This window comes from Galeopterus variegatus, unplaced genomic scaffold (assembly GCF_000696425.1).
Source record: "Galeopterus variegatus unplaced genomic scaffold, G_variegatus-3.0.2 Scaffold2927, whole genome shotgun sequence".
Taxonomy (NCBI): Eukaryota; Metazoa; Chordata; class Mammalia; order Dermoptera; family Cynocephalidae; genus Galeopterus; species Galeopterus variegatus.
Genome location: NW_007729038.1, coordinates 37,005 through 59,078, shown reverse-complemented (window position 1 = coordinate 59,078; position 22,074 = coordinate 37,005). Strand labels below are relative to the sequence as shown.

Genomic DNA, 22,074 nt, shown 5'->3' with positions numbered 1-22,074 from the left:
AGTCGGCCGCGCCACCGCTCAGCCGCCGTTTGCCATTGGTCCGTGGCTCTCTCCCCAGGGCGGGACACTCCCAGGAACTTGTTTCCAATTGGTTCACGGAAAAAAGCGGGGCGGGAGAACCCCTAACGGTTGGCTGCAGTACCCATTGGCCAATGCTCAAGGCAATCGGTAAAGAGGTTCCCGAGTCGCGCGCTCTGATTGGCTGGGCGGAAGGAAGAGGCCGCCTCCCTGGGGCTTGGGCACTCCGGGATGGAGGAGCCCGGGAGCTGCTTGGGCTCGGGCGCAGAGGGGAGGTGGCGGCTGCAGGTGAGAGGTCGAGGTCGAGGTCGCGGGACTTGGTGGCGCGAGGTCCGAGTCCGAGCCCCGGGACGACCCCGGGTCGGGCACCCTGCTTCTCTGGCTCAGTTTCCCCAACTCAGAATCCGTCCCGGCGATCGGTGATTTCGAATCTGACAGTTGTGATTTTGAGCTTCGGACAAACAAGAGGCGTCTGTCTCCGCGCTGAGCCTCGGTTTCCGTCTCTAAGAACGGAGATCACGATAGTACTTAGCTCATAGTGCCATTGAGGTCTTAGTGTAATAAGATGGTCTACGTAAAGCATTAAAAGGAGGGTAATTTGACATTACTTATAAAAATGTAAAATTCGCACGCCTGTAGACCCAACCCAGCAAGCCACTTTCTAGGACTCTGTTTTGCAGAAATCCTCTCTTAAGTGTGCAAAACGGGGCGTAACAGGTGTTTTCGGCGCCTTGTTTGTAATTGTGATACATTGGAAACAGCCTAAATGTCCAGGAAAGAGTCTTTTCTGGTCTGTGATTTCGTTTAAATTTCTATTTTCAATAGTAGATGATCATAAAAGCTGAAATCAAGAACAGAGCCAGTAATAAGTAGTTATCAGTGATCTAGTGTGCCGAACACTAAGAGTTTCTCTTGCGTTAATTTAACCTTCCTAACAACTCATCGAGGCAGGTGCAGTTATTGTCCCCATATAATAAGTAGGGAAATCGAGGTTCACAGCCATTTAAGTAAGTTAGCTAAGCTGACATCACTAGAGAGTGGGATAGCTGGGATTTGAACCCAAATCTTTCTGATGTGTACGGCTGACTTCTGCACTGCATTGCCTTTCTGGTACATAGCAAGTGCTGGATGGTAGCTGCCTTTTTTGTTATAATAATGGGCTTGAGCTAAGCATTCTCTAACATCCCTTCCTGCTGGTTCTAACATCTGGGGACCTTTGCTCTTCTCTCCGACTTTCCCTTTCAGGATTCCCGGGAGCCATGTTGTCAGAAGTCCTGCTGGTGTCTGCTCCGGGGAAAGTCATCCTTCATGGAGAACATGCCGTCGTCCATGGCAAGGTAAAAGGCCCCCAGAGCCTTCAAGGATTGGGCACCACTTCTCCTTGACACTAATTTTGCAGGTAGCTAAAAGGAAGCCCTGAGGCATAGCCTGGGAGCAGATCAGAGGAGGTCAGTTTCTCCCCAGACAGGCAAGGAAAATACAGGCCTTATGCCCACTGAAAGGCTTCTCTGGCTTCCCTCAATAAGATAGCAAAAAGATGCTATATAAAGCCCCCAAGTGGAATGAGGTCACCTAGGAAGTGAGCTTTATTGGAGAAGAAAAGAGTTTTGAAGACTAGCTCTGGGGCATCCTATGTTTAAAATTTGGAAAGATGATCTAGCAAAGGAGTTAGAAAGACTCATTATCTCATTTGACCCTTACAACTACTCTCTGAGGTGCATCCTTTTATTTTCCTGTTTTACAGATGCGAGGGCTGAGGCTTAGAAAAGAATTGGTAACTTGAACAAGGTCCCATATACCTTGGTAGAATTAGGAGTGAACCTGTCTGAACCCAAAGCTCACTCTTTTTTCACTCTTCCACTCTAACTGCCATTCTTTATGTTCTTAACTTACATTTATCTTTGAAAACATGGTGACTATAGGGAAATGATTCCTCGGAGTTGAGAACCTCTGAGGTTTTGCATGGAGAAGGCAGATATAAGTGGAGAGTAACTCTTCATTCATTGGTAGTGGCTGTGCCCAGACTTAGTGGAAGAGTGTGGAGAGGTTGACTAGCAACGTCTGCCAAGGGCATGGGTGCTCTTAGCACATTGACACTGGTCCCTTTGCCACACCCTCAGGCTTATTGTTTTTGCCCTTTATTCTATAGGTAGCACTGGCTATGGCCTTGAACTTGAGAACATTCCTCCGGCTTCAACCCCATAGCAATGGGAAAGTGGGCCTTAAATTACCAAACATTGGTATCAAGCGGGCCTGGGATGTGGCTAAGCTTCAGCAGCTGGACACAAGCTTTCTGGGTAAGTGCAGGGAGGAGAAACCAGGTATGGTGAGAGCCTGGGTCCTGAAGAAAGGACAGAAGGAGGGAGCAGGGTAGTTCTTCCAGTCTATCCCCCAGGCAGCCAGAGGCCAGAGATTCCAGGGGTGTTTTCTATTCCGACCCCATAAAATTAGCTTCACCTATTTATTTTCAATTTCAAAGCATAAAGCAATGCACTGGATCTCTGTGGGCTGTTGTTGAGTGAAAAAAAACATAAGATGCAAAACAAGATATATACATACTTATGTATAAGTCTGTGTGTAAATGCATAGAAAAAGGTCTGGTGGCATAGATGCCAGATGGGCAGTGTTAATCAGTTCCTGTGGGAGGGTCCTAGGGCCAGAAGCAGGCAAAGCAAGTCTTACCTTCTGTAATGTTGCCGTTGTTTTTGTTTTGTTTGTTTATTGTGGCTGGTCAGTACAGGGATCGAACCCTGGACCTTGGTGTTGTCAGCACCACGCTCTAACCAACTGAGCTAACTGGCCAGCCCATTGTTGTTGTCTTTAACAAGGAGAATGTGTCGGCATTTTGTATTATTAAAAATAAAAGTAATTTATGCTTATTACTGAAAAATACATTCAATCTGGGACATTGCAAGTAAAAAAAAATTATCTATTATTACCTCTCCTCTCCACCCCCCTGACCCTCCACCCCCCAATAATGACTCTAAGCATTTTGGTATCCTTCTGGATTATTTTGTAGATTGATTGAGTTAGGGAGATACCTTGTTTTTTTGTTTGTTTGTTTCATTTTTTTTTTAACCAAAATTGGATCAGGCCATATTAACCATTCAGAAATAAGTGGGTATTTTTCCTTCAGGGTATCAGGATTGTCTTTCCATGCCAATAAATAAAGGCCTCTGTGCTGATTATTGACAGCACTGGGAATTTGCTTCTACTCATAAGCAGGCCAGGTTTTTTTCAATCAGTGGAGTCGCTTACCTGCACCAGAACTGGAGTTCATTTTCTTTTTCTTTTTTTTTTTTTTTAAAAGATGACCGGTAGGGGATCTTAACCCATGACTTGGTGTTGTCAGCACCACGCTCACCCAATGAGCTAACCAGCCATCCCTATATAGGATCCGAACCTGTGGCCTTGGTGTTATCAGCACCACACTCCCGAGTGAGCCACGGGCCGGCCCTGGAGTTCATTTTCTATTCTCAATTTGTTGTCTTTTCTCTGGGCTGAGGCCTCACTGTTTGGGACAGTGTTTCTCAGTCTGGGTGGGGCAAATGAGATTCCTCTAGGGATTTTTTTTGCAAACTACACCTGAACCCTGGACACCTGCTTCATGCTCTCCCTGAGAAGCCACTCAGCCACTCCCAGATGCTGTATGGGGATGGAGTAAGAGTTGAAAATCCACATTTTATAGCAAATATTTTCAACCTCAGTCATGCTTTGGAATCACCTGAAGAGGTTTTTGTTGTTGTTTTCAACAATACAGATGGATTCCTGGCCTTGCCCCTCTCCTATTGAGAATTGGTAGTGGTGATAGGGGACCAGGCATGTGTATTTTTTTTTTTTTTTTTTGTCTTTTGTCTTTTTCCGTGTCCGGCCATGGATCGCAACCCTCAGTGTTGCCCCCGTACCGGACCAGGGACCGGCAACGGGATCACAACCCTTGGTGTTGCTCCCGCGCCTCGCTCAGCCAGTGAGCGGGAACCGGTCTGTATGTGGGATCCGAACCCTCGGGCGGGAGCGCCACCGCGCTTCCCAAGTGGCGCACTATCCAGTGCGCCACCGGGCCGGCCCCAGCATGTGTATTTTGAAAAAGGTTCCCTGGGTGATTCCAGGGATACCTTCAGTTAAAAGCCACTGCTTTGAAGCATGCCACAGAGAATAGCCAGCCCAAGCACCTAGAAGGTGCTTTCCCCAGTGCACATGGCCACTGAGCCAGGCCAGAAATGTTCCCTGAGAATGGATGCTACCTTTATATGTCAGTAGCATGGGATGGAAACTGCCAGGTGTGGTGGGACATGTCTCAGACTACTCTGACTCCCTGGGTGAGCCTGGGCAGGTCACTTAACCCACTGGGCCTTGGTGATGTCTGGGAGGATCCAGCAAGTTTAGAGGTGGACACGAGGGCTAGGCTGTAGAGTGCAGTACATAGGTGAGGGCTTGTCAGTCTGCTTTGTGTAGGAGACAAAGGGAATTTGATCCTTTTGGAGACACACTGTCTACTAGGTTGCCAGGATCTGCTGTCTTTCTTTCAATGCCCTTTTGTTCCTCCTAATAGTAATAAACACAGTGAACATTTATCAGGTGTTTATGTGTGCCATGCACTGAACTATGTGTGTTAACTATGTTGGCACTCTTAGAATTCTCCAGCCTTCCCTGGAATTAGATGGTGTTATTCATCCCCATTTTACAGATGCAGATATTGAGGTTCACAGGTCAAGTGGCTCAAGTCACACTGGTTGTCTGTGATAAAGGAGGATTCAGACCCTGGGCTCTTGATAACATCACTGGCTTGGCTGTCTTGAATTCATCCAACACATTTTAGTGAGCAATTAATAGGTGTCCTAAAGTTTCCTAACACAGGCACACCCAACCCCATCTCACATTCCTTTAGAATTTGGCCTGAGGCTCAGGCAGTGATAAGCTGGTCAGACCTGCTCTGCCCCCTCCTGGTCTCAGAGGAAAGTGGCCCAGGTTCCTCCTACATGTTTCTGAGAAAGAAACTGCTAGCCTCACCTTGCCCTCCTGCGCAAGCAGTGTTTCATGTTCACTGGTTTTGAGTGTCCTATTCTTGATAATTATCTTTTTGGAGACGGAAATATTTTAGGAATAACTTAATACTCCCTTTGATTTTGGTTTTATACAATGGAAGGTGAAACTCAGGCTCTTGAGTGACTGAGCTAGTATTCACTCTGTGTGTGTATAAGCTACTATTAAATCAGCACTTACCATGTGCCAGGAGCTGTGCTAAGAGTTTTACATACCTTATTTAACTTATCTTCACAACAACCCTGTGAAGAGGTGCTGTTGTTATCCCTATTTTATCAAGGAGGGAAACTGAGGTTCAGAGAAGTTAAGTCACATGTTCAAGGCCACACAGCTAGTAAATGGCATAGTCAGGGCCCAAATCCAAGTCTGCCTGCCTCCAAAGATCAGAGTCAATGGATAGACTCGGCTGTGGCTCTTGAACCATAAATTCACGTCCATCCACGTTCTAATTCCACTGACTACTCAGTGTATTGTATTTTGTTGTTGATAAAAGTACCTGCGGCCCTCTCACCCAACTGTGTTTGCTTGTCTGCCTGTATGACAGAACAAGGTGACGTCCCAGTGCCCACCCCAGAGCAAGTGGAGAAGCTGCAGGAAGTGGCAGGCTTTTCCGAGGACTGTGCTGCCACTGAGCGCCTGGCCGTGCTGGCCTTCCTTTACTTATACCTGTCCATCTGCCGGAAGCAGAGGTGTGTGCGTGGTCTGGGGAAGGAGTCATGACTCAGCCCCCCATGGAGAAGCGGGAGGGGTTTCTGTCGTTGTTGCTACTGGAGAATGCACTTGCTCCCTTCTAGGTTTCTAATAACAGCAGCCGTCAGCTTACCACGTGCCAGGCACCCTGCCAAACACTGTATACATGGCCTGCTTTTCATATTCACAGCACCCTAGGAGAGAGACACTAGCCTCATTTTACACCTGGAGAAACCAAGACTCAGAGAGATAAAGACACTTAAAGGCCACACAGCTAGTAAGCGGTGGAGCCGGGAAATTAATTCAGTTCACCTTTATACTAACACTGACATGCTGTACCCCATACTTTCTCCTCTGCTCTTTTTGGTTCAGCAGAACCAAAGCCAGATTCTATTCTTGGATCCTTGTGTGGCCTCTTCCATGCCATGCTTATAGATACCTTTGTTCCACGTCTCATGGCTCCAGGGAAACTCTGATTAGCAGAGTGAAGCTGGTGTCCACCTCACCCTTTACGATAAGATCTGGGTTATCTGTTCCTGGGGAAGCCAGCTCCTAAAGGGTGACAGTACTGTTGAGGCAGTGTCACATGGTCATAGAGAGCACGAGCTTGAGAGTCAGACTGCATCAGCTTCAACCCCAGCTGTGCTACTTGCTTGAGGTGCTTACCCTCTTTGAGCCTCAGCTTCCTCATCTGTAAAATGGGTGTAGTAATAGTACCTACCTCATAGGGTTGTTGTGAGGTGAAATGAGTTAATTTATCTAAAGTGTTTGGCACAGAGCCTGGCATGCAGCTTGATAAATGTTAGCTATTGTTATTACAAGTTGAGTATCCCTTATCTGAAATGCTTGGGACCAGAAGTGTTCTGGATTTCGGATTTTTTCGGATTTTGGAATATTTGCAGAATACATACTGGTTGAACATCCCTAATCTGAAAATCTGAAATGCTTCAATGAGCAATTCCTTTGAGTGTTATGCTCGCATTCAAAAAATTTCAGATTTTAGAGCATTTTGGACTTCAAATTTTCAGATTAGGGAACTCAACCTGTATCAGTAACATTCTCGGAAAACTATAGAGAGGATTAGAAAAAATGTATAAAATGGGCCTAATGGGCCGGCCCGTTGGCACACTGCTACAGTGCACTGCTTGGGAAGCACGGCGGCGCTCCCGCCGAGGGTTCGGATCCCACATACAGACCGGCCGCTCACTGGCTGAGCGAGGAGCGGGGGCAACACCGAGGGTTGCAATCCCGTAGCCGGTCCCGGTCCGGTACGGGCGCGACACTGAGGGTTGCGATCCGTTGCCGGTCACAAAAAAAGACAAAAAGACAAAAAAAAAAAAAAAATGGGCCTAACACTGTAACTGGCCATAGTGAGTATTCACTATTATTTTAGTCCGAAACCCAAAGGGAAACCTCGAGGGGAGCCCTTCACAACAACAGCAGATACTGGCTCAATGGCCAGGCGCTAGGCTGAGGACACATTTGTAAATGGCCTGTCACTTGATGTCCAATGCAGGGAATTTCATCTTGAGAGGAGCATGTCCCCTTGGATGGGTGGGGGGCATTTCAGAATCTCCCGATCTTGAGGGGGTTGGGCAGTGGACATGTATAATTTGAAAAAGCACATTCAGTATTACAAGTTTTATGTTTGGAAAATGGTCAAAGTACTTACTGGAAATTTGTGAACATAAAGCTTGACAGTTCTCACTTGGGGGAAATGCACGTAAGATGGAGTGATTCCTAACTTCCCTGTGGTCAAACACAGACCTGCATTACACAGGGTTGGGGAATGCTGTCAGGTTGGAGAGTCCTCCCTGTGAGGGCACGAACATAGTGCACTGCAAAGAGGCGACAGTGGAGGAAGGTCACCTGCTAGGGGGTCCCGGTTCGGGGCTGGGAATGGCCTTTGTGGGTAGTCAGGGAAAGCGTCACAGTGGAAGCAACGTTTGATAAGGTCTTGAAAGATGCGTAGGGATCTCTCTGGAGATAAAGAGGTGCAAGGCTATCCTAAGAAGAGGGACCAGCCTGTACTAAGAAGAACAGGATCATGGAGGAGCCTAGCATGGGTGGCAACAGGAAGAAGCTTAAGAAAGGTCTTGGTAATTCTCGAGGCAGTTTTAGGAAGAGCTCTGGTTGGACAATGTGGTGATTTAAATGAATCTGGTACCTGTTTTCTAGTTATCTGATTCACCATGAGGTCCTGCCATCCAATGGAGACGGCTTTGGGGTCGGGAAATCTCCCCGAGTTCAGAAAACTGGGCCAAACACTTAGAGTCAGTCTTGCCAACATCCAGTCCCGGGACTCGGCCCCTCGTTCCCCTTCAAGAGAGTCATGCTTGCGACCTTGTGTTTTTCAGGGCCCTGCCGAGCCTGGACATTGTAGTGTGGTCAGAGCTGCCCACTGGTGCAGGCTTGGGCTCCAGTGCTGCCTACTCAGTGTGTTTGGCAGCCGCCCTCCTGACCACGTGTGAGGAGATCTCAAACCCGCTAAAGGACGGGGATTGCATCAGCAGGTAATCACGGGCCTTGCCCTGGTCATTGTCCTTCCTGTGCATTAGGACCCAAGCGTGGATTCTCTCACTGAGACCTCACTGCCACCCTGTGAGGTGAGAGGTGTCTTGGTGGCCATTTTACAGATGAGGAAGCTGAGGCCCTGAGAGGCCACATGGCTGGCCAGGGCCATGCAGCTGGTGATGGCAGAAAGGGAATTGAACCCAGGCAGTCTGAATCCAGAGTCTGAGCTCTGCACCCCTGCGCTAACCTGCTTCTGTTCCCTACACTCACCCCATCTTGGCTCTCCTGGGTTCAAGTGCCCGAGGTGTGGCAGAAAGAACTTGAGTTTGGAAGTAGAGGGCAGGGGGATGGATGAGCCCTTCCACTTCTGCATGGACTTGCTGAGGGACCTTGGCCCTGTCACTGTGCCCCTCGGAGCTTCAGCATCCTCCTCTGCATAGTAATGGTAATGCCCACGGGGTTACTGTGAAGTTGTACCAATTATGAAAAAAAAGTATAATGTGCCAAGAAGTCAACATAAGGAGGTATGTCTGGTTAGATTAGGTGTCTCTTCTGCGGCCTTGACCTTGTCTTCATCAAGGGAGTGTTGCTCTCTGTGGTCTCACCTAGGGGACCATGGGAGCCAGTGAGGCTTATCAAGACAGGCTTGAGGCAGGCCATTTCTGTCATTTGGGGAGTGCTACTTGAGAAACTACCCAAGCACAGAAGTTATGCAGTTTGTCCTGGGCACCAGGAGTTGTGGACGAGGCCTCAGAATCCAGCCTGGCAGCTTCTCTGTGAAGCGTCTCACTGGGCCCACATGGCTTGGGGGACCCTCCCAACTGGAGGGCTTTGGGTACCAGCTGTGTGGAGCCCAGCTGTACTGTTTTCACATGGACCGCTGGGCTCATCCGTCTCCCAGACTTGTGGCCACCTTGCCAGGCACACGGTCAGCATTAGACAAACACACAGCCAGCCTCTGAGGAGGTGGAGTGACCATGTACTGGTGAAGAGAGAGGCTCAGAAAGGTTAGGAGGTGGGCCCAGAGTCACTCAGCTAGTCAGAAGCAAAGTAGGACCACGGGAATCCAACACCCAGGCTCTTTCCACTGCGGGTTTTGGAGGGAAGGGAGGGGTCGGCGTGGCTTTGGCTGTTTCGCTCTTCCTTCTGAGTTCTAGAGCCTGAGCCTTTGTCTCTTGACCTCCACCACGCACAGCCTGTGGCTCCTGCCTTCTGCTGCCCCGCAGTGACCCCTATCCACGTACTTATCCCCACCATGGCAAAGATGTGCTTCTATGTCTTCAGGTGGACCGAGGAGGATTTGGAATTCATTAACAAGTGGGCCTACCAGGGAGAGAGGGTGATTCATGGGAACCCCTCTGGTGTGGACAATGCTGTCAGCACCTGGGGTAGGTGCTTGCCTTGGGTTTGTTTTCTTTACTTTTATTATTTTAAAAATGCCTGCTACATCTGTGGCTGCCCCAGCTCTGTTAGTTTGGGATGAATAGAATCAAGGGATTCTGAGGAAAATAGCATTTTCCTATTTTGGGGAGAATGGAAGACATCTCAAGGCTCTACTTCACACCCCGAATCAGAATCTGTGGGGTGTGGGCCTAGGAATCTCCAGCTTTGGCCAGTTCCCGAGGGGAGTCAGTACGTTCAAGCTGCACAATCACTGCTGTGGAGTTTGCAGTGCACACATGGGCTCCCTCTGGTGAAGACACTTGCTTTCTGGGCTAGACACCGAGTCCTGGGTCACCCTTCATCACATGGCCTGTCAGAGTGGATCTGGGCAGCCTGGCGGGAGGAGAGGGACAGACCTGGGAGCCCAAGGCCTGGCGAGAACTCCCTGGCAAAACTTCGAGGGCCTTCTTGCCCTCCTGGACCTTTTGTATACAAAGCTGAGATGACTAGTTATGCTGTTTAGCCTGGTCCCTGGATGGGGCAAAATTCTAACCCCACCCCAAAGTCTAACCCCTCTCCCAAGAGGTAAAAATAAGCTTTTCTTCCAGCTCTGATCTGCTTGTTTTTCTCCTTAGGAGGAGCGCTCCGGTACCAACAAGGGAAGATCTCATCCTTAAAGAGGTAATTCTGGGGCTGGCCCGGTGGCGCACGGGAGAGTGCGCCACTTGGGAGCGCGGCGGCGCTCCCGCTGAGGGTTCGGATCCCATGTGCAGACCGGTTCCCGCTCACTGGCTGAGCGCGGTGCGGGTGCAGCACCGAGGGTTGCGATTCCGTTGCCGGTCCCCGGTACGGGCGCGACACTGAGGGTTGCGATCCCGTTACCGGTCAGTAAAAAAAAAGACAAAAAGGAAAAAAAAAAAGAGGTAATTCTGGGTGGAGCAGCATGTTCCCATGTGGCTGCATTGCCATGCTGCGGGGAGAGCGCTGCATCTTGGTTCAGTAACACAAGGAGCAGGTGTCCCTGGCCTTTCCCTCCCCAGTTTTGGCCCTCATAGTCTCCTGGCTGTGAGGATGCAGGGCAGTGAGGATGACCAGCCAGTGGCTCTTTCCTTCTCCACTTCAGCTCTTACATTGCTGAGAGATAAGAGAGGAAAGTCATGCATGGCGGTCCCATCCACCTTCCAGCAAGTGGCTGTTCCTCAGACCCTTGGCTGCTCATTCATTCATTCATTCATTCATCTCTTCACTTAGTAAGCAAGAATTGATGTCTTCCTGTGTGCTTGATGACACTGTACTAGGGCCTAGGAATATAAAGATGAATGTTGGGCACAGTTTCTAAGAGTTCTCCATCTGGGTGGGTAGTGTGGGGGCAGACGTGCACACAAAAACTATTACAAGACAATGTGAGAGTTGCCATGATGGAGGCATACAAGGCAGAGGCAGGACTGAAGACTGCATGTGCCTTGTGGGAGGCTTACATCAGAGGTGACTTTTCTTTTTGGCTGCTGGACAGTACAGGGATTGAACCCTGGGCCTTGGTGTTATCAGCACCATGCTGTAACCAACCAAGCTAAGCAGCCAGCCCCAAGCAGAGCTGACATTTGGCAACTCTCAGCATGTTTTATATGTTTCTTTACCCCTCCCTCGGGAGTAATTGGAATTACAAACATGCATATTAAATTTTAATATCTAGAGCATGGTGCTGATAACACCAAGGTCAAGGGTTCAGATCTCTATACCAGTCAGCTGTGAAAAAAAAATTTCCAACATCCTGTGTCCTGTGTGTACCCACAGTGGAAATATCAGGTGCAGGGAATTAAATACCTGGCAGGTGGGAGCCAGGTACCTTTTTGGCTGTCCCTGAGCCTTCAGTTGAATTGGGTGATAGTGTTTGTCCCAGGGTGCTTTGCCGCTTCAGTGGGCCTTTCCACAGCTTGAGAGTCCTGGGCTCTCTCTTACCTTCTTTACCCAGGGCGGTCTTCTTCACAGATGGGCAGAGGCCCAGCAAGCTGGCATGCCATGTGCTGCACCATGGGATCTGCATGCACCTGCTCCACCTCTGGGATCTTCCTGTGCCAGCTCCGTTGGCATCTGGGAGCCAGGCCTGCCTTTCCATGGCTCTACATCAGGGTTTCTCACCCTCGGCACTGCTGACATTTGGGACTGGGTACTTGTTTATTGGGGGGGCTGTCCTGTGCATTGCAGGGTGCTGAGCAGCATCCCTGGACTCTACCCACTATGTGCCAGTGGCGCCCCTCAGTTGTGACAACCAAAAATGTCTTCAGACACTGCCCAGTGTCCCCTTGGAGGGCAAAGCCACACTTGGTGTCAATGCTGCTCTACACAAAGGAGGAACCAGAGCCATTTAGGAGCATGGAACAGCGTCCTGTGGCTACTCATGGATTCGTTGCTGGTGGAGCCTCGGGGGCCCCGGGGAAGGTTGGTTCTGCCAGTGGTGCAAATCCACGGGGAACGAGCGCAGGAGCGAGGGGAGGGTTCTGAGATGGCCGGGCCTGGACCTGCCCTCAGGAGCCCACGATCTTTTGGAGGAAGCCATGACCATAACCGTCAGAGAAGGCACCTGAAGGGTTCTGAAGCTGCTGTGGATGACAGTAAGGGGCAGCATAAATCCAGCTGTACTTCGAAGGAATCCTGCATGGTGGCAGTGGTGTTTCATTCATCCTTGTTTCCTGAGAGCCAGGTGGAGCCTAAACACTGCACTAGGCCCTGAGGAGAGAAAACCGATTAAGACATGGCCTCAGCACTCCAAGCATGATTCTCCTGGGGGAATCCAGAGATGAAAGACGGAGGGGTTCCAAGGTTGGGAGGCAGGGTGAACAGCTGGTTGTCAGGGTTTGATGGGCAGAGGCTCCGGGGTCCATAGGCTTGGCTTTGAATCTGGCTCTACCACTTGCCAGCCGGTGCCCTTGGGTGAGTCACTTCTCCTGAGATCTCCAGCTCTTCATTAAAACAGGGCTCCTAGCACGATATCAAAAACAGTGTCTTTAAAGTGTTCAGCTCTTTGCTGACCAAATTTATTCATCCATTCCACAAACATTATTGAGCATCTACTATGTGCTGGGCGCTGGGGCCTCAGCGGGGAACAATAGAAAGTCCAGTCTTCATGGGCACCCAACAAATCAGTGGCCTCGTAAGAGCGGGTCAGGCAGTCACAAGTGTCTTTGGGAAACAAAGTAGGGCTAGGGACCAGAAAGTGAAGGAGGGAGCCTCCTGGATGGGGTGGTCGCGGGGAGCCTCTGACCTGAATGAAAGCAAAGCCAGGCATGCAGCTGTCAGGGTGGGGGCGGGTCTCTGGCTGAGGAACCACAAGTGCAGAGGCCTTGAGGTAGGAGTGCCCCTGCTGTCTGGCATAGCTAGGAGGCCAGGGTGGCTGAGTGGCATGAGCTCACAGGAGAGGGAGGAGATAAGAGGAGGTTGGGGACATGGCCAGGCCCCGATCACAGGAATGCTTACAGAGCATAGCCCTGAGTGGTGGTTTCTGGGTGTCAAAGGAGTCTGGGTTTCAGGCTGGTGGCAGGCCCATTTGCAGAGGACTTGTCTAAGAAAAATGATGCAGTGTACAGACTTTTGCCATCCCAGTGGATGGGAGCACAGAGTAAACCGACCTTCGCTGCTGGCCGTAGGGTGCCACATGAGCAGATGGCCGGTGGGAGATCAGACCCCACATTAATCCCACAGACGGCTTGAAGAAGAGCCCTTTTCCCCCCAAACCACACTGGAGCTTCTCCATAAAAAATCGCATTGTTTGCGAAGTGGATCAAGATGCGGCCTTCCAGAACGCTGCCCTTTTGAGGAACGAAAGGCTTGTCTTTAAAGGGAAGAGAAAAGCCAAATAGAATGTTCTTGTCTTTGTAAAGTTAAAAAAAAAAAGAAAAAAGCTAGCCTCCAAGGCAGCTGAGAATCGATATTAATTTCATGGGCTTATGGGCGGTGAGATAAAGCAGGTTTCTGGTAGCCTTTTCCAGCCCTATTGGGTTTTACAATCTTGAACTGCAAAGAGAGAGCGAATAAAGGTATCTAGGGTCTGCCCACCTCAGCTGTCTCAGGCCACAGCTCATCCAGATTCTCTGCCCTGCATCCCAGGTCTGCAGCACTGACAGGCATGTTGGATGACAAGAAATAGTGGCCCGAGCCCCCGCAGATAGATAACCACAAGGACAATTGGGATTGTGGCTTGAGGAGGGATTTTAAGGCTGCTTGGGGGCAGGTGAGAACACCAGGGCCATGCTGGAGAGGCAGCTTACTGCGGCTGCCCTGGGCAGGTCTGTTCTTATACCTGCAGCAGCTGAGTAGACAGTTGACTCAAACCACGCCTGGTTTCGTGCCAGGTCTGCTGGCCCAGGCGCCATTGAGGTAGGGCAGGAAGGGGCTCAGTGTGCTGGGAGACGTCCTCTCAGCAGCCTGCCCTCCCCTCACTCGTGCGTTTACTGTCTCGGTGAATAGTGCTACCTGGACCTGCTGGCCCGGGCATTTTCCCTCCTCGCACCCTTGCATGCCAAACGTCCCAGCTCCTGTTACTTTTTCTTCCAAGTCCTCAGCACCCAGAATGTGTGGCCCACTCGACTGAACCTTGGTTCCTCCTTGCACTCTGCTGTGGTCACTTTGAACTTCTGAGTCTCTGAATGTGCCGCATTCTACCCGCTCCGGGCTTTGCACAGGCCGTCCCGCCTGCCGGAAACTCTTTCCTGCCCTTGCCCTGGTTGGTTCTTACCCGTCCTCAGTTCTCAGCTTATACCTCATGCCAGGGAAAGCCTTTGCCCTTCACCCCTTCCCTTCTCTGCCCCAGTCCCCAGGCCAAGCTGGGCTCCCTCACATGTGCCTAGCACATAGTAGATGCCCCGTCGAAGGTGAATGGATGGATGAGTGAAGAGCTGAGGGAGAGTGTCCATCCTCCCATGGGCAAAGGTGGAGACAGAGCCATGGCTGGCAGTGGAAGCTTCATGCTCCCCTCTAACCTGATGTCATCTCCCTGGATCCTCTGCTTCCTCTGTACCAGAGGGGGTGGAGTCCCAGATTACTCTCAGTCCTGACCCAGCTCCTCCATCTTGAGTTCAGCGTGCACCTGTCTCCTCTTCACCCCGCAGGCCACTGGCTCTTCAGATCCTGCTGACCAACACCAACGTCCCTCGCAGCACCAAGGCCCTTGTGGCTGGCGTCAGGAACAGGCTGATCAAGGTGCTTCTTATTCCCTTCCTGGGCAGGTTACAATACAGTCACATTTGGGTTTCTGAGCTCTCCTTCTGGCTGATGGGCTCTTGGGGGAGGGGGTGGTAGGGGAGAGGAGACTTGGGGAGTCAGTTTGTGCAGGAAAGAGGGTGCTGTCCATGCCCACGTGTGGATAGGAGACAGTACAGGGATTCCTAAAACAACAGTGATTGAGCTCATTAAACACACTGGCTTTGCACTGAGGGTCCCCTTCCTGATGGCAGGGGCAGCCGGCAAGGCAAAGACCAGGCTGGAAGGAAAGGAGGTTTCCACAGGGAATAGGTGTAGGTGGTGGGGGCACGTCCTCCTTCCACCCCACTGCTGGGGCAGCTGTCATGTGTCTGCCTGCCCCTAGGCCTCACGAGCCCTTCCTTCCTTTCCCTCCAGTTCCCAGAGATCGTGGCCCCCCTCCTGACCTCGATAAGTGCCATTTCCCTGGAGTGTGAGCGCGTGCTGTCAGAGATGGTGGCAGCCCCGGCCCTGGAGCAGTACCTCGTGCTGGAAGTAAGCACCCATCTGCAGGAACCAGAGTGACTCACTCCATGCCACTCTCTGAGGCAGTGGCTCCCCAGTCTGACTCTGCTCAGAAGCCCCTGGGAGCTGAACTCAGAGAGAGCAGGCCCTGCCTCTGGTCTACACTATCGGCATCCCCAGGCCTGGGCCTGGAGTTTGTGTGTGTGCACATGCGTGCAAGTGTGTGGTATTTCAAAGCTTCCTTCCAGGTGATTCTGAGTAAGAGAGAGTACATGGAAAGTGTTCAGGGCAGTGCCTGGCATGTGATAAGTGCAATGGGCCAGGTTTGGGGTCACACGTTTAAGGAGTGCCAACTCATATGGGTAGATGGGAATGTTGCTGACAGAGTTCTCCATCAATCCAGGAGTGATTTCTTACCTGGCCTCCTTTTTCCTGCTGTTACTTCATTCAACAACTATTTATTAACTGCCTGCTTTGGGTCAGTTTCTAAAATTGTTCTTTTGTTATTGAAAACCCTCCTCCCCCATCACAATTTGCGTAATTTTAGTGCAGAGGTTCAGATCTCCTGCTTTGGGTTTGTTGCGGCCTGTGTTCTGAATCCTGGCTCCACCTCTGCTGGCTGCGTGGTCTCATAGGGGTGTCTTAAGATTGCTCTGAGGTCCCCTGGGTGACAAACAAGCACAGCATCTGGTGGATGTGGGCTGACACTACAAAACCATCTGGCTTCCCTTGAAGAATGAGAGGACCGGGTAGCCCCTTGCTGATGTGGCTGTGCGGCTGCAGTCAAGTGGAGGTGCAGGAGGAAGCCCCCTGGAGAAGGGCTATTCAGTGTCTCCATCCTGCCACCGTCCCCACCGCTCTGCATTTTATTACTTATGTGCTACAGTCATTGCCTGGAGCCTCCCTGTGCCTCTGTAGGCAGTTCTGTCTGCAGCCCCTGGAATGAATGGAAGCTGCTACTAAATCAAGCCTTTTTTTTTACAAATGATTTGTCACTTGCTCCTCACAATGACCTGTTGTGAAGTAGGTGAATCATCCCCATTTTACAGATGTAAAAACTGAGACCTAGGGCCAGCCCGGTGGCGCACTGGATAGTGCGCCGCTTGGGAAGCGCGGCGGCGCTCCCGCCCGAGGGTTCGGATCCCACATGCAGACCAGTTCCCGCTCACTGGCTGAGCGAGGCGCGGGAGCAGCGCCGAGGGTTGCGATCCCGTTGCTGGTCCCCGGTCCGGTATGGGGGCAACACTGAGGGTTGCGATCCGTTGCCGGACACGGAAAAAAGACAAAAAAAAAAACAAAACTGAGACCTAAAGAGAGTGACTTCCTCCGAGATTATCCACCTACCGAGTGGCTGAGCCAGGGGTTAAACTGGCTTACTTGTTTATTCTTTTAATTTGACAAATTTTTAGTGAGCACGTACTATGTGCAGGTGGGGGCCTCCATACAATCCCCGTGCTTCTGCCCTCATTCTCCCCTCCTTTGCCATCCTGGCTCTCGATTCCTTTCACGTAGAAGGAGGGAACACAGTCCTCCTGAGTAGGAAATTAATAATGATAGAGTTCTGCCTAAAATATACCACTGAGCCCCCAGAGAATGCCACGGAACAGCACGTTGATTATACATTGTGTATATTTTTGGCTGCGGCAGCTGCTGAAATGTTCAGCTCTGCTCCTGGGCAGCTTTGCACTCAAACCAGTGAGCTGTTCTCCTGTGTCACAACCTGTCATCTGATCCTTGACAGATCTTGGATCAGAATGTGACAGGTGTTTGGAACTTACTTTAGCAACATGACACCTGGCGCTCCAGCGCAAAGAGAGACCCCCAGAAGTCTCTCACATCCAGCCCGCTTGACTGGTGAAAGGCACCCACTGCTCTATCATGCCTGTCTGCTCATTTGTCAAAAGTGCTGGGGGTGCAGGGGGGACAAGGTGGGCTATGAGGGAGAGCTGACCCGACCCTACCTGACTGCCATCCCAGGTGGGAGAAGCAAGCGGGCCGCAGCAGAGATGTCCCGGTGATTGGCAGCTCATGGCACAGAGGCGTTCCCTGTGCCCTGGAGCAGAGCTTGGCACTGTTGAACTGCACACCACAAGCCCTGCTTACTCCCACAGAAGTAGGTGGTGGCAGGAATGCCAGGGGCATGCTCAAAGCAGGGTAGACAGGAGTTTTGTGTGGGGCAGACCCCGATTCCAGTGCTGATTCAGTACCTTACTAACTCGGTGACCTTAGGCAAGTCACTTTCTTCTCTGAGCCTCAGTTTCCCCCTTTGTAAAATGGGGGTGATAGTAACATGCCGATAAAAGAGCTTAATTGCCACGCCTGTTTTAAACCAGTTTTTCCCCAAACCATGAGTCATGAAATTGATTTAGCAGATTGTGATCTACATCGTTTAAAAAGCAAAACAGGGCAGGATGGAAAATTATCACAGCAGGATCAGTAGGTATTGATTTGTGAAGCATAATGCTAATAGCAACTGTTTGCAGAGCACTTAATTTGTGCCAGACAAGATACAAAAGACTCACCTCACAGCAATGAGGCAGACACTTACAATCCCTGTTTACAAGGGGGAAAACCGATTCAGAGCAAAGCACCTTGCCCAAGGACCCGTGACCAAGAAGGGGCAGAGCTGATACTCAAACCCAGACCCATGCCTGACTCCAGATCCCATGTTCTCTCTCTCTCTGTCTCTCTCTCTCTCTTTTTTTTGGTGGCTGTCTGGTACAGGGATTGAGCCCTGGACCTTGGTGTTATCAGCACCGCACTCTAACCAACTGAGCTAACCAGCCAGCCCCAGATCCCATGTTCTCAACTTCCCATCAGCAGGGCGCTGGCTGGGTGCCCATCCTTAGATGGTGTCCAGCATGTGTGTATATTGGTAAATGAAATGTCAGTAGCAGGTGCCTGGATGGTGGTAGCTGTTAGTTTCATTATTCTATCCATGTGCATCTTGTTTGATCCTTGGACAACAGGAATTCTCTTACATGCAGTTGAAGAACCGTAGACAAACATTTAGCTATTTCCCCCACTCCTGACCTTGCTGGAACTATAAAAAGTCCCTGAGGCAGCTGTAGGGTGGCATGTTATTTGAGGTTTTTTTCTCTTGCAAAAGACAGAAATCCATCTCAACCAGGCTTTAGCAGAAAAGAAATTTCTTGGCTCCTGAGAAGACCAGAGGTAAACAGTTTCAGGCATAGCTCAATCCAGGGGCTGAAACAATTTGTTGGGGGAACTCTCCATCTTCCATGTACTCTCTGATCTGTAAAGTAGGGCAGATTATTTTGGCAGCCTGTGTCTGAAGTTAACAAGTTTTAGCAGCTCTAGAGGAAAGAGGCACAGAAAACCCTGGGAGGGTCCTCATTCGCCCAGCTAGGGTGACATGCCCATACCTGGGACACCAGGGTCAGGAGCTTCTGCTGCTCACTACTGTAGTGGGAGGGTGAGTTCAGCTCCATCCCAGCCCCATGGGAAATTCTGCAGGAAGGAGGAGTTCTTTTACCAGTGGAGAGGGACAGTGTGCCAGGTAGTCAAAGCCATTAGTTGTCCCACACCAGCGGCTGTCAGATGGACAGGGCAGACATGCAGGTGGGCATAGGTCCTCAGCCTCAGACAGGCCAGGCGGGAACAGACTGAACTTTCCCCAGGAGCTCATCGACATGAACCAGCATCATCTGAATGCCCTCGGTGTGGGCCATGCCTCTCTGGACCAGCTCTGTCAGGTGACCAGAGCCCATGGACTGCACAGCAAGCTCACTGGTGCAGGCGGAGGTGGCTGCGGTATCACTCTCCTCAAGCCAGGTATGTTGCCAGCCTGGGCTCCTATGAAGGGTCCACCTGGAGAATTCCCTTGGGAGGAGGAAGAGGCCTGTGAACAGATCTCAGCTCTGCTGTGTGGCCTTGGAGAAGTTAATGAACCTCTCTGGGCCTTTGTTGCCTCATTGTTAAAATAAGGATGATAGCATCTGGTTTGCAAGATTGTCACCCAGATTCAAGGAGAAAAGCATATTTAGAGAGCCCGACACAGGCTTTGGCTATGGTAGGGGCTCCTGTCTTGGTCGGTGTTCCCACCACCTCTGGACCTTCTGAGCCTCCCACAAGCTTGAGAAATAACCAGGATGTTGTCACCGTCCATGTCAGCATCACACATACACCCCCCACACATACTCTCACCTCTTGACTTGGCCAGGATGGGGGTTGATCTTGCTACAGAACCAAGAGGTTTCCTCTCTGGTCTTTGAGGAAAGAGTAGGGTATGGGCTTGGGGAAACCTGTGCTGGGGCCTAAGGGCCTGACCAGGGGCTCCTGGTGGTGGTTAAGCACTCTACACACCACTTCTGCCCTCAGGATCGTTTCTGGCATCTATTAGGCACCAAATGTCACCATCTGCCTCTGTTGCCCTCTGTGCTTTTTGTTCACTCCTTTCTGGTCTCCCTTCTCTTTATCTTCCTGTCTTTATCTTTTCCTCCCTCCCTTTCTTCATCCTTCCTTTCTTCTTTGACTTGTGTTAAGCCCACCAGTGGCCCCAAGGAATCCCTCAACCCTGTGGTGACTTCCAGGCCTCAGGAAGTGGCCATGTCCTCACTTCAGCAGACCCTGACCACTGGTCCCTAGTTCAGGGTTAGTGGGGATGGTAAGAGCTGACATTTCTGGAGCATACCCTGTGCCAGGCCAGCACTTCACCTGCACCATCCCATGTAAGCCTTACTGTAACTCTGGAGAGCTAGGCATTATTAGCCTCATTCCCAGATGAGGAGACAGGCTCAGAGAGGGCAAGTCACTTGTCTGAGGCCACACAGCCAATACACGGCTGGGCCAGGTCCGTGTAAGGGAATGGCTGGTTATCAGTGGTGACTTGCTTTCCCTCTCCCCCAGATCTGGAGCAGTCAGAGGTGGAGACCATGAAGCAGGCCCTGACCAGCTGTGGGTTTGACTGCTGGGAAACCAGCATCGGTGCCCCTGGAGTCTCCATCCACTCAGCCACTTCCCTAGACAGCCATGTCCAGCAAGCCCTGGATGGCCTCTAAGATGAGCCTACATCGCTGCAGCCCCACAAAGGAGCCCCTTCCTGGATTGTTCCCGGGGCAGGAGTTGGCCTCTGTGCTGGCCAGCGGGCGCCCAACTCCTGACACTGATAGAAAGGCCCCCAGCCCCTCTGTAACACCCTTCCTGCTGACTGTACCCCTCCATCCCCAGGAGTGGGACCCCAGAGTCTGCCCTGAAATGGCTACCAGGGAGACACTGCGTTCTGCATTCTCAAGCAGCCAGGCAGTGGGACCATCTGGGGTCCTCTGAAGCTTCAGACCCGAGACATGAGGGGCTTCTGTGTCCTCCCTGAAGCTCCCAGACACCCATCTGCTTTGGGCCCCTGCCTTCACCTTCAAACTCCCTGGCCAGGTGGGATGTGGCATGCTGGATGCCGGGATCTGGTTCCTGGAGCAGTGTGCCTCCCCTCTCCTGCTGCCTCTACACTTCCACCTGTCTCCAACGGCCCAGGGCCCTCCCACCTCCTCCAGGAAGCCTTCCTGGCCCCTGGCAGGCCCACCCTTGTTCCCTCTCCCTTCTGTCTAAATTGTTCAGCACTTTGCATGGCCAGCCCATCTCTCCAGCTAGACCGGTCTCCCCCATTGGGTACCCAGGTGGTGGTCTTTGCTTTCTGCGTCCCAGCCCGAGGGTAGGTGTAATGAAAGCAGAGTCGATGAGCAATCTCTTCCACTCTGTATCTGAGGGGTTTGCCAAACAGATGGCAAAAGGGGAATAAAAAGATCTTGAATAAACAGTGCTTCACTCCGTGTCCGGAAAGGTGAGGATCTGGCAGACTCCATCCATCTGCACCTTCCTCCTCTGTCCCTGTCCCCTTTCCAGCCACTTCCCCGGTGGAGTTCTTCAGGAGCTGAAGGAAATAAGCGCTTTGGGTTGCTTTGTTGTGTCTTGGGATGGGGTGGGTTTTCCCAGATGGCCCTTGCTGGACAGGGCTGGGGACACGTCTTCCAGGACGAGGTTTTCAGTGCATCACAACACCAGGCTGCCCTTCCAGAAGGGAAATGTTAAGTTTCCTAGCTCCTGGAATCACGAGCACCCACTCATGCACAGACTTTTGTAAGCCATGGAAATAAAAACCTGTAGTAGCTCCTGAACATTCCTTTCTGAGATTAATGGGCCGGGTGGAGAAAACAAACTCCTTAAGTGTTCATAGCCCCAGTGCCTGGCACCTACCTGGCCCTATTTGAACTTTATATTGCCAGTCAACTTGGCTCTTTATGAAATGGCATAATCCGTCAGAAAACCCTTGTAGCTAGCGCATTGCCAGCAGAACCTCTGGGAGCCTCAGATCTGTAAGAGTCAGAGCAGAAAGGTGGGAGCAGGGGCAGGGATTTCAGGATTTGGTTAAAATGGCTCAGAGTGTGTCTGCCCTTGGCCAGTAGGGGGCGGCTGGCGCCTTTCCCAGCGTCTTCCTGGGGAGGGTGAGTGGGAGGTGGCCCGAGCTGGCCAGAAGAGCAGAGACCACCCTCACTCCTGACCCCTCTTCAGGCCCTGCCTGGGGTCACTGCCAGCAATGTGAGGGCAATAGGAAGGACACTTGCCCCAGCTTAGCTTGTAAAAATGGCCCCACATCACTGATGGGGGTTCCCTGCCCCCACTCTTTAAAACACAAATAACACATAGAACAGTATTATTAATCCTGGGCACTTAACCAGGGGCCAGGCACTGTTCTAAGCATAGTACATACAT

At 51.2% G+C, this 22,074-nt stretch overlaps 1 protein-coding gene and 1 non-coding gene across 2 annotated transcripts; one reads left to right on the top strand and one right to left on the bottom strand.

The window, feature by feature from the left end:
- The first annotated feature begins 234 nt into the window (after positions 1-234).
- On the top strand, positions 235-21,152 carry MVK (mevalonate kinase). Its single transcript, XM_008583484.1, has 11 exons — positions 235-306; positions 1,264-1,355; positions 2,168-2,315; positions 5,606-5,750; positions 8,109-8,264; positions 9,550-9,653; positions 10,284-10,329; positions 14,754-14,844; positions 15,262-15,378; positions 18,990-19,143; positions 20,218-21,152. Exons 2-11 carry the CDS (start codon positions 1,278-1,280, stop codon positions 20,367-20,369), a joined length of 1,191 nt encoding a protein of 396 aa, XP_008581706.1. The 5' UTR covers positions 235-306; positions 1,264-1,277; the 3' UTR covers positions 20,370-21,152.
- TRNAV-GAC lies at positions 2,747-2,820 on the bottom strand. Its single transcript has one exon. It is a non-coding gene; the product is annotated as a tRNA-Val (tRNA).
- Positions 21,153-22,074: the final 922 nt, after the last annotated feature.